General features: G+C 52.0%; 2 protein-coding genes across 5 annotated transcripts in view; both read left to right on the top strand.

Moving 5' to 3' along the window:
- Positions 1-8,861, top strand: part of efcab11 (EF-hand calcium binding domain 11) — a 35,494-nt gene extending 26,633 nt beyond the window's left edge. For all 4 annotated transcript variants that reach the window (XM_081721997.1, XM_081721998.1, XM_027001428.3 and 1 more), the window contains one exon: positions 8,722-8,861. In XM_081721997.1, coding sequence (XP_081578123.1) covers positions 8,722-8,803 — 82 coding nt within the window. In that variant the 3' untranslated portion in view covers positions 8,804-8,861. The remainder of the gene's footprint in view (positions 1-8,721) is intronic.
- foxn3 (forkhead box N3) overlaps positions 8,749-12,035 on the top strand; it is a 71,872-nt gene continuing 68,585 nt past the window's right edge. The window contains exon 1 of the mRNA XM_081721994.1: positions 8,749-8,882. The gene's annotated coding sequence lies outside the window, so the exon portion shown is untranslated. The remainder of the gene's footprint in view (positions 8,883-12,035) is intronic.

The raw sequence follows: 12,035 nt of genomic DNA, 5'->3' as shown, positions 1-12,035 counted from the left end.
ATTAGGCAATGCCGTTATTTCCCCTGTTACGTGCAGTAGTGCTGTCGTGGAATGACTGTCAAAGTGCATGTGAGTGTAAGGACGTGTCCAGATATGACCGCCGTTTTAAAACTGAGCTGCCTGGCTTCATTCTCAGATGCCCCGGTCGCCCCGTGAACGTGCAGGGCTGTAGTTTGAAAAGTGATGCACGAGAACACATCTCGGCGGAGTGCCTGCAGATGGCCGGATGGAGCATCTCCGATTCTTCAGGGCTCCTCGAGCAACCCGCACTGCCTACCTCTTCTCCTAGCTGTCAGGGTGTTGAGGATGTTCTCCGTGACACGCCGGCAACGAACACCTCGGTGTAGTAGTCCCACAAGAGTTGTCACCGTGTTCCTTTTGATACCCCCGCGGTGGAGTGGTGACGCACAGTGTGTTAGGCTCTCGACTACGCGCCTCTGTCAGCCCGAGCCGCTGTGTTTTTCAAAACCTCTTTCAAACCAAATATTTGTCACCGTCCTTCTCCTCGTTCGAAATGTCTGCATCAGGCTAAGACGACCTTGAAGGCCGGCAAGTGCGTGCGGGCACGCCGGGCACGCCGGGCCAGCATTCTTTCCGTTCGGCTTTGGAAGCGAGTGCCTTGTCTTGCCGTGGAACGTTTCGAGGCAGGACACCGGATAGAGGGCGCGGGTAACGCTCCACTGGCAATACGGAGGGACCCGACACCAAGCCCTGGGGACTCCCGTGCAACCCCCGCTCCCTTTCCGCGGCTCCTCTCTTGTTTGATTTCAAGGACACTCCAGCGCCACTTTGATTTCCAACAGATGCTCATTCCGGAGATATAGATTTTTCCGCTGCCCGTTTAAAGATCGCGTCGGCCCTGACTTCTAATGACGCTGGACCCGAGCCCAACGGAGCACCGCCGTCCTCCTTTGGAGAGCTTTTAGAATAAGATGTAACGTATCCACTTGCCATTAAATCAGATTAGCGAGATTCAACACTCGGCTTGTTGGGGGAGAATGTATTATCTCAACAGGAGCCGCGCTCTCCAGTAGCTCTCTCCATCAAGAGGAACCTCCGAGTCATTTCCTGTAGTGTTATTTTTCACAGTTCCCGCAAATGAACAAGAAAGGAATTATCTCCATGGCGGCGCGGTTGCATCCCGGCCGAACTACTGCCTCGCGTTTGGCCGTCCTTTGCGTGAAGGAAGGATCGTCCCAAAAATCACATGCGCTTTTCTGCGGCTGTAAACATAGAAAACACTGCTTTAATATCTAAGCTAACTCTATCCAGCGCGTGACCTCATTTTACCTAATTACCATCAGTCACCCTAAAGAATGAGCTCTCCCAGAACTGGATTCATAACCAGCTTTTAACTTTAAAAAGTAATATGGGAAAAGAGTGGAGAGTTTTTCTCTCCTTGATTTAAAACCTGACCTCCCTCCTGAATAAGTGATACTGTATTTATTTCCCTCTGGGTTCCTGCATATCGCTGCTCACTGTGACCTCATTTACGATCCTCCATGTTTGAGTCTGTCTGTTTTTCTTTCTTTTTCCCCTCTACAAACTAATGTCACATGGAAAGATCTGTTTCCATGTTCCCATTTTTCACGGTTTGCTGACAAAAACAAAACAGAAAAAAGAAAAACCCCCAAAAAAACTTACCGGCAATTGTTATGACATTTTAGATATCAGTTTGTACCGTTGTAAAGTTTCTAAATTAGATTTTTTTTCGGCGTGCCCGCATACCAATGTTGTTTGTTCTCTTTTCTAGTCGTTTCCCCTTGTGGTGTTGAGCGTGTGGGTAGAAGGGCATCCTTATCTGAAAGTGTCGCCGCTCCCCCTGCTTTAACGACCCCCGCACGCACGTCACTCTTCTCAAAGATCCCCGTTGTTTCTGACATTTACTGCAGTGTCCCGCGTTTGAATCTCCTCCCCGGCATGCGCTGACGTTCAAAACAAAGCCGCGCGAGCGCCGTCCGGCTCGGAGGTGGATCCGTCCCGGAGATGATGTCTAACACGACGGGCCTGTTGCAGTCTTCCCACAGGAACGTCCCTTGGCCGCCGCCGGCCGCACCACCTTTTTATTTGGAAGCCCGTCGGGAGAGCTTGTGAGGACGCAGCCTAATTCGGCTCCCTCCGAGTTTCCTGGCGTACTGTACCATGGCGGGGGAGGGGAGGGGGATTACAGCAGGTCGGGGAGCAGCGCGGAGGGGCGCGTGTCGCCGCGGGAAGCGTCAGGGCGCACGCTTACGCTGCAGTCTTTGAGCAGGGCGTCTAGACAGCAAAGCGCGACTGAATTAAAACGCAAGCTCCCAGCTGCGTGCTCGCGTTTCCACTGATGCTGACAGAGCAGCGCGTGACGCGTCTCGGCGGGCCTTCTTAAAAGATGAAGGCAGCCTGTGACAAAAGAAATCAGGGCTGAGTGAAGAAGCAAAGAGGTGTATTTTGAGATACAAAGAGAGAGCTCCCCCTCCGCCGCAAAGCATGGAGGAGCGCGGCCAGGAGGAGAAGAGCAGGAGATGCTGAAAACGTCTGCGGGCTGTTCTTCAGCCGTACAGTGGGGTGTCTGATCTGAATATGTAACGGGAACTCTGCTGGAGTGTGTGGATCTGATCTTGTGCATGTGTGTGTGTGTGAGTGTTTGAGAAGTCTTGGTGCCCGTGTGCCAGGCGCTCAGCGATTTTCTCTCTCCTCCATCCTTTCTATTTGATTTCATATTTCGGCTCCCCTCAGGTGAGCGAGATGGAGTGTTAATGAAAGCCGCGCGGGACCCTGGTGATGTCCCATCAGCCCGCTGGCCTGGCCGGGGCACGTCTGCCCCACTCCTGCTAATCAGAGTGCAGGGCAGTGAGTATGGGAGGCTACCCTCCTCCCCTCCTCCACACTGGGGCCATTTCACCCCCAGCAGGGCTTCCACATATGGAACCTCATTTCAACTCTGGATGTCTCATCCGAGCATAAGGCAGAGGCTTGAAATTCTAGCCCACACTCTCCCCTGGGTTTTAAGATTTTCCTATTGCTCATCGTCCGTGCGGTCGATTTTGTCCGTGCGAAATACGGGCGATCGATAGACACGTATGCTGATTTGGAGACAGATGTCCCGCTGCCCGGCGCAGGGCGACGGGACGTGCTGCTGACGGAGTGGAGGCCCGGCCGCTCGGGGGGGTCCGTGTCCCGCTCCCGTCTGTGTCCTGCGCCAACGCTGGTTGAGGAGTGCCGGATCTTAGCGGGGTGCCGTTCGGGGGCGAAAGTGCGCATTGGGGGACAGAGGAGTGCACGGAGGAGACGCGTGGACAGGCGGAGCAGGACAGCTGGGTGCGACCTCCCTGTCTCCCTCCCGTTACGCTGGCTGATTAAACACTGAGCAAACTCGATGATGAATTGAGCTTTCCATAAACGCGCTTCCAGTTCCCTGTCTCTCACTCCCTCTTTCTCTCGTTCTCTTAGCAACAGCAGCTTTTTAAAGTGGGATAAATTGTGAAGTCGAATAAACAGTGAATTGGTCTCTCCCGGAGCAAATGATGATTGAATATCGGGGTTCCCGCAACAGGGAGCGGGATAAGAGCAGGAGTTATTATGAGGACGCGAAGGGAACACGGCGACGCCAAATGGAACCGGAGGCCCAGGACGACTTCTCCAGATAAGAGCTGGATTTAAATAAATTGACTTCTTTTCTCCCCTCCCGTGACTTTAAAAGGATTTTTGTCGAGAGTTTTGGGGGCCGGGGCGAGCGGTAAACATTTATTAGAAAGCCAAAGCAGGCACCAAGGAGTTGCCTTCCCAGTTACATAATCCATTTACCATTCGTAAACCCTGCCGGACGAATCGCCCGAACCCCGGACCGGCCGACGAGCTCCTGGAGGACGCCTCCCTGACGTCTCTTTTAATTCCCCCTTTTTCCGAGGATGCGCCTCCGGCGTGACTCGGATGGGTACGGATGTGAAGAGTCACCGCAGTGCCCCATTAGCCGAGCGGCAGAGTCACGAGATACGTGCGGTGCCGTCATCAATCTTTCCTCCCAGTAAGCACATTCTAATTTATAACCGCGAGCCGTGCCTCTATGGCTGTGTGCCGGGAATGTGTCAGGATTTCAGGACGGCGTGTAACGATCCTCTGCTTTCTGCCTCCCAGTATTCCCGGGCTGAGCGCTGTGTCAGGTGGAGAGACAGAGACGGTTGTTTCGTAGCCGTGCGCCTGGCTCCAAATGCATATGTGTCCCTGCGTGTGTGTGTGTTTGTGTGTGTGTGTGTGTGTGTTTGTGTGTGTGTGCGTGTGCGTGTATGAGAGAGAGAAAGAGAGAGAGACTGCAGGCTTGGCAGCATGAGTGTTTGGCTGTTTGGCATGTGCTCTCTTCAGGGATGTGTGTTGAGTGTGTGTATGCATGCGTGCATGTGTGTGTGTTGGGCGGTGGTTGGAGGAAAAGCTGAGCTTTCTGTCTGCTGCTGCAGGATGTTTAAGAATAGGCTCCCCCTGCTGCTGCGCTGCTCTGTCCTCCACGGTGACTGCCTGCTGCCACGGACGCGCCGCGACGAGGGGCTGGAAAGTAGGGCAAAAAAAAAAAAAAAAAAAAAAGGTCATTGAGTCAGGTAAAATGAAAGCCTTCCATGTTATGTTGCATATTATGCGTATTACATATCACCAGCAGGTAGTAAAAATTGTTGGCTGCTGTTCCAAAGCCACGGCTGACCCTGAGCTCCAGTCACGTCGCCCGCTGCACTGTTTAGAGGAAGCGTCTGGCTCTGAGCGGCGGCGGGTTTGCGGATCAGGCATACGGGCTGCCACGCCAGACGCTGGTTGGTAGTCTCTGCAGGTCGCGACGGAGGCAAGAGCAGCCGTCCATGACAGAGGCATCGATATCACGTCTGGGGGCTGCGGGCGGGGAAGAAATTTCTGCCGCGCGCTTCGCAACTCCCACAGACGCTTGCAGCGGGGGTTGCCATGACAGCGCGGCGCGCCGCTTTTAATGGAAGTGATTTAGTTAATCTGAAGAGGGAGGGCTGCAGCCGTGACGCCGTTCCTGTGGCGATGCGGCTCTCCATCGGTCAGAGGAGAAAACGGGGATCGCGCCCCCCCCCCCGGCAGAAGGGGCAGGAGGATGAAAAGGATCGGCGCTGCGAGAGCCGCGAGGGGGCCCAATTACGGCCCGATGAGAGCGTGGCCCGGCGGCGCGACCGATCTCCCCACGTCCTCGGGTGGACGGGAGCCAGACGGTTTCATTTGCGCGATGAAACCCGCGCGCCTCTCTGATTACTCATCTGGCCCCTGCGCCCGGTGAAAACCCGCGTGCCTCACGCCTGCTTCTCTGGCACCAAGTCCGTCAGAGAATATTCCGAATATTCCCAGACCCTTTTGACAAGTGTCGGATCCGTCCGGTTAAGCGGCTGGCGTTGTGGCTTTGATTTACTGGCTGGTAGCGTGATTTAGACGTATGTGTTTCTGCACTCTGGATCCCAGCACTCAGCACTAAGTGTCTGTGCGGCGGGGTCGCGCGAGTGATGCTGGCCGAGCAGCTTTCCTCAAGCTTTTCTGCAGTGTCAGTATGGGAGCTAAGTGTGCTCCCTCTGACAGTGACAGAGTAGCGGCCGCGCTCCTCCGTGCCTCTTTTCCCTCTGCGCCTTTTTCAAAAAGGAAAAAAAAAGGAAAGGAAGAGGGTTAAAAAAAACAACAACCCAGCCAATCAGCCGTCAGATTAATATACCCGTGCCTCTGGTGCGCGTTGATGATGTCATTGCTAGGCCGTGTCTCCCGGGAACAGGAATGCCTGCCATGCCCTCCGAGGGGAATTCTGGCTCGGGGAAGTGAGAGCGGCACGCTGGCCAGGCAGTATTTATCTCTGTTAGGGTTGTCCAACACATTTTTGCTGAGGACACGTTGCCCAGTGTTTTTTTTTTGTTGTTGTTGTTGTCGTTTTCCCCCGTTCCTGGTTTTCACGGTGATTCTTGTCCCGGAACGAATCCCCGTCCTGGCACTCTGCTGCTCTTAGTGCTCGGGTTCCATCTTGGGTGCTTTTACGGTGTGCGTTATCTTAAAAGGTGGCAGTCACAGGCAGGAAGCGTTTCTCTGAGCGGGGGTGGGGTGGGGGGAGGGGTTTCCTGGCTGGGAGAGTCGCACGCCTCACGGGCGAGCGGCTGACTTGTCACGGATACAGCTGCCATGCGGCGTCATAATGAGAGCAACATGCCGCGCGCGTGCGGCGTTATTCTGATTATGCCGATGTCCTAGCTATGACAAAGCCAAGGCAGTGATGAGAAGATCTGCATGCTTGGGGGAACGTTCGCTGCAGCTTGGCTTCCTGGGAAGTTTTTCGCGCGCATGGGATGGAAACTGTACATGAAAAACAACTTCATTCTCAAAGAGGCACTTGCAGGTCCATCCTCTGGGAATACAGGCCTACCTGGGTGGCTATTGATGATAAAGATAAGACGGATATCTTCCTGAGAACTCCTTGTGGACCTCTGACCTGCCGCCCAGCCTGAGCCGTGTGCCTTGACTATGTAGAAAACAAGTCATATGTACTGTGACTACAAAATGTAATTCCATTTTCTTCTTCCTCTTTATCTTTTCTAACCAATTTTCCTTGTTTTTCTGTGTTCTTTGTACTGTAACCGTGACTGTTAAAAGATGGAAATGAATAAATAAATGATTGCTAATTAATAAATAAATTGGAAAACGTTGTAAATCAGCGCTTCAACGTAGCTGCTCACTGAGACCGTGAGCGCTCGCGCGCCCTCTTCACACGCGCAGTGACGCTCGCTCTAATCAAGCTCTGACTGCAGGTCTCGCCGTCGCGGCTGTACCTTCCGTTCCGGCGTCTCTGAAGCGGCGCCTGGTGTGTGCCGGGAGAGAAGGTAGGGGGCCGCGACGGCCTCCTCTCCGAGCAGGGGTGGCTTTCCGGCCGGACGAGGAACGGCAGCGCGCTTCCGTATGAATGCCGGTCACCGGCACGGAACGGGGAAGTGTGATTTTCCAGTTGCTGGGTACTTAATGTTGTTTTAATCCTCTTCCCTGTTGCTACCAAATTTCCCTCACATCTGCCGTGTTTGCACTCGATCGGTCTGCGGCACGGAGTAACGGAGAAATCACCCGTCGAGAGAACGACGCGGAAAAAAAACGCGCCGTCCCCCTGCTGCCAAATTCTCCTCCTCCCACCCCTTCCCAGAGAACCTCTGCCCGTGTTTGTCTGTTCTCCTCCCCTCATACACTGGCGGCCCTTTATCCACAGCCACTCTGGCTTCACTCCAAAGTCCGGTTAATGCGTTTTGCATGTGCGCACGAGCATGTTAGACGCTGCGGCGTTCGGATCCGTGCGACGCCCTGTTGGCAGTAAGCAGCTCGGGAGAGGGGGCGGGGTGACACGGTGAGAAAATAGGAGATCCTACCCCCAGCAGTGAAATGGCCATTTCAGTTTAATTTCCGGGCGGAAAGTGGGCGTTATGAGAAGGCAACGGCTCTCCCAGGGCTCCGTAATGCCCTTTGCCCCGGTGCTGATGCAGTCCTGTTTGCGCTCACATCATCTTTATCTGCTCGCGCTGGCTCTCCCGGAGTAACCGCCCGCGCCCGCCGCGCACGGGAATGTTTCCTCTCCGCCCCGCTCGGCTGCCGCCAACGAGCCTGTGATGGATCTGCTCTGAAGCAAGTGGCTGAAGTCACTTACAGGTCTGAATTGGCACGGAGCCAATTGGCACGCAAGCGACAATACCGTCTTTGATATTTGAACGTCAGCCATGGTAACCGACCCCGGCGCCGTAATCTCAATCTCAGATACCCGGTACGGCACAGATTAGACGTATTATCTGTGTCTAATATTTAATCATGGTTTGAATTATATAGTAAATATACTGGTCTGTTAGCGCTGAGGATTTGGTATAGTAACTGCCTGCTAGTCAAATGACAAAAACAGCGATCTTACTGCGTGTTGCTCTCAAACCTAGTCGCTGGGTGTTGACTGTAGCCCTGCCAGCGCCCTGTGTGTGTGCTTCCTTTGCCCTGTTGCTCACGTCTGGTGCTGCCGCGGGGGCGTTTGACGGCTCTGCCCTGCTGCCGGGGCTACTTCTGCCGGGCTGGCAGCTCCTGCTGCCTGCCCTCACCCACGAGCTCGATAAAAGGCTGAGTCAGCTGAAAATGAGAGACGCTCCTCCCTCCCACGGCCACCTTCCGTCAGGACGGTGAGCGAGTCGAGTGCCGGCCCACCGGGGTCAGTCGGGGGAGCGGATCGCTCGGGCCACGGGGGAGCTCAGGAGCAGTCCGCCGTCGCCTCTCAGACGACCATTGTACGTGATCTGTGCGCATGGCCGATGTGCAGTGGCTAGCTTTACCGTGTCGTTATCGTGCTTTTCTTTTCTAGATAATGCAGTATAATGCAGTAAGTACAACACGACATTGAATCTGAGGGCGAAGCTGAAACGCTGTTTATTGGTTTTCCTAAGTTTGTTTTTTTTCCCCCTGGCTTTGAGGTAATATCAGTAACTGACAGCTGCTCAATATAATCTTCAGGTCTGTGCCTCCATGTCAAAGCTCACGGCACGCGGGTGGTGTTCTCGACCAACGCCATACGTTTCGGAACATTCTGCAGCGCTACTTGCGATGCAGCAACCAAGATCAGGCTCTGGTGCTGAATAAAATGCAGGGCTTGCCCCCGGCCGCTGAATAAGGCTCGGTTCTTAACAATACCGGCTCTGTTGTTAGAGAGATTACTTTCTTTCCACTGAAGTAACTGCGTTGAATTTTCTCTCCCGGCAGATGTGTGGACTACGATTCAGATGGCCACGTCAGCTTCAAGGACTTTGAGAACGTTATCGGTTACGGGTTGGCCAACAGCTGAGGTGCTGTGACCGTCACAGAGGGAAGGCCGGAGGGAAGAGGACACCAGGCGTCCGGAGCCGCACCACGGTTTTGTTTCAGTACGGGCCCCTTATTCTCATTTCGGGTTCCCCTTTGTCTTTGAGTCTTCGGAACGGAAAGTCGAGGCAGACAGCAGTTATTAGGAGAGCGCAGCCTGGCTTGCTTTAATGAAACAGCCAAATTTCAGCCTGAGAGTTTGACCATGAGCTTCGATGTCATATTGATCCGGTCATGTGGGGGGGGGGGGGGCTGCTACGCATTTCTATTGTCCAGCCGTCTTACAAGGTGCATCAGAGATAAATCCATTTTCACCACGTCTCATTCACTGGATCGAGTTGCGCTATGCTCACTCATCTCAGCGCTCGCTTGCGGGCTTTTGGGGGGTGGGGGGGTGGAATGTGCAGCTCGGGAGGGAGGAGAACACATACCTTCCTGCACTGAGCTCGCCAGGCCATTGTGTTAGTTCAGACCCGTCACGCAGGGCTTGGCGCGTTTTTAATCCTCCCCGCTAAGTCCATGTGGACCTGGGAAAAGTGCAGGTTGCTTTCAGAAGCGAATACGTACGGTCATAATCAGATTGCATTTTTAATCAGTTGTGCCCAAGAACGCCACCCCTCCGCAGTCGTGTATTAAAAAACCCTTACTCGCCCTTCCAGGGGATTTTTTTCGTGAGCCCTCTTGTTACAAGCGACTACGGAACTGTAAATACTTGTTTGTGTTTTGAGAGACTTACTGCACTCCCACCTGAATAAAGATTAATTTGTTTTTGTAATCAGTCCTGAGTCTTCATCTGTCCAGTGCAGCGCGCACACCCACTCTACCCACAAATCCACTGGGGGGGTGCTCAGACCGGCCCCAGGAAGGAAATGGACTTGAAGGAAATGTAATCAAATACAGTTTTAATCAAATACTTGTTTATCCACGCACAGGTCGTCCTCAGTGACGGCCTGCTCCTCAGAAATAGTCAGGACTCGGCTAGCTTAGCCTTCGCTTTCCTATCTGAAAGCGGATTAAGTGCATCCTGCCATTCAGGAGGTGTGCAGGCCAGCAGGACGGGGTGAGCACAGCCCTGTAGGCTGAGCCCCATTCGGCCCAGAGCGCTGCAAAGTGGCTCCAGTTTAACACATGCCAATGGATTGAAAAGCTGCAGAATAAAAACACTGTGTTCCTGTTGTTTATGCCAGCCTTGTGTTCCATTGTACTCTTGGCACCTTCGTCTCTGCCATGGAGGCTCCCTCTCTCGAAGCTGCTCCGGACTGACAGTGAGGAAAATAATTCCACGACTGGCAGCTACTGGCCGGACCTGACTTGTCCGGGGTTTATTTAGTCATCACGAGGGGAAGAGGCAACAGAACAAATGCGGAACATCGCTTGTTTGGACTGCACTGGAGAGCAGGGGCTGTATGCCGATTAGCACTTCTGATTGGGTCTCGTGGCTATTGCGTCAATGAGATGGCTAAGCCGTGCTCCTCAGAACCCAGTTTTGTGTGTCGGTGGGGGGATGGGTCGCTCTGCAGCACCAGCTTTATGACATGCGTAGATATTTTATGTTTGCCATAAAGGCGACGGCAGGTCTAATGTAAACATGTGCAAAATGAGTGTAGGGATACAGAGAACCCACATGTCGTGCATGTTTGTGACACCGTATTCTGGTTTGATGTGCCCTAAATGAAGTTATCCACACCAGCCCTGTTCCTGCGTTTAGCTGCTATGTGGAAATGAGAACAAGCATATGAGAGAGAGAGAGAGAGAGAGAGAGAGAGAGAGACAGAGAGAGAGAGAGAGAGAGGCAATGAAAAGAAAAGGAGAACATGGAGAGGATGAAATATCATTAATCAGCCTTGGCAGATACAAATGAGGGACCGTGCTCCCTACTCTACCTGCTTGCAGACACAGAGCGCCACTACAGAGCGGAGATGGAGAGAGAGCCTCTCTGTTCTCTGTCTGCAGTCAGTGGGAGCCCTTTGAAGTGGCTCTGTGAGGGACACGTTTGCAAGATGAGAGGCGTGTCCACCTAACCGAGCAATCTGGCTGAGGCCAGCCTGCGTGTGCTCCCCGTCCGCAGATGTTACTGAGAGGCAGTCAAGGTCGGAGGTCACAGAGCTTGCCGCCATGCTGATTTCTAGGAGGGATATGAACAGAGGTGAAAAGGTGAGGCGAGGGCAGGAAATACAGATGGCCTTGTGTTTGATGATGGACTGTCATCCATCAAAAGTGTTCTTACAGTACAGTAGATCATTCACTTTGGATCAATGTAAAAAATCAACAAATGACCAGAACCTTGTAATCTCCAGCTATCTTCTCTCCAGAATTTAAATATTGACCATTCTGAACTTTTTCATCAAAATAAAGACACAGTGGCAAGATAAATTAAATAACTGAATAGGAACCTACACTTCCCCAGTTTGTTCTGCCTCCTTCTGCACCAGAATCAACTGGTTTGTAACAATGTCCCCTCTAAACAAATGTTACTCTGAGACTGGTTGTCACACTAACCATGACGAAAAGTTGTGGGTTGCTATGAGCATATCGATCTTCCTATGGGGAGCTTATTAAACATGATTTATAGATGCTAGTCTTTTTCCTCTGGCCGGAAGCTGAGTTTAGCCACACAGGAGCCCAAAGGTAACGAAAAATATTCCTGTGGAATTGTGGTTGATTTATACCGACTCTGGTGAAAAGATGAACTTCTGTTATAATGTTTCCAACACCTTATGCAAATGCTGACCAAATATAATGATTGAACCTTTTGGTGTTCTGGCCTAAAGTTATTACAATTATTATTAATGTTATTCTTATTTTAATTTTTCCTTCTTATTATTAAACGCTAGTACATAAAATATACAAACAGTCATAAAATGAGTAAGGATTCAAGATAAACTTTCAAACATATTAACAAGTAGTACTCCCATCATTGGAAATTAGTACTGAGAGTAAGGGCTAGTTATATAAGGTTCCCACCAGTGTTTTCTCTTCAATAAACCGCAAACGGTAGAAGCTTCCAACTACAATAGGAAAGTATAAATCACCATGTATTCCGAAAGAAAGATTTGGAATTTCATACACACTCTGGGGATCCACCAAAATAGCATGATAGTTTCTAATAGCTTCTAATATGACTCACCTTATTTAGTCTCCTCGGCTGATCAACTAATTAAAAGTAAAATACTCGTTCTTTTCCTCCCTTTAAGCTCAACACACATTTTTGTGAA

Source organism: Electrophorus electricus, chromosome 10, assembly GCF_041902795.1.
Source record: "Electrophorus electricus isolate QZ-2024a chromosome 10, ASM4190279v1, whole genome shotgun sequence".
NCBI classification, from domain to species: domain Eukaryota; kingdom Metazoa; phylum Chordata; class Actinopteri; order Gymnotiformes; family Gymnotidae; genus Electrophorus; species Electrophorus electricus.
This window is presented reverse-complemented; position numbering and strand designations above follow the sequence as displayed.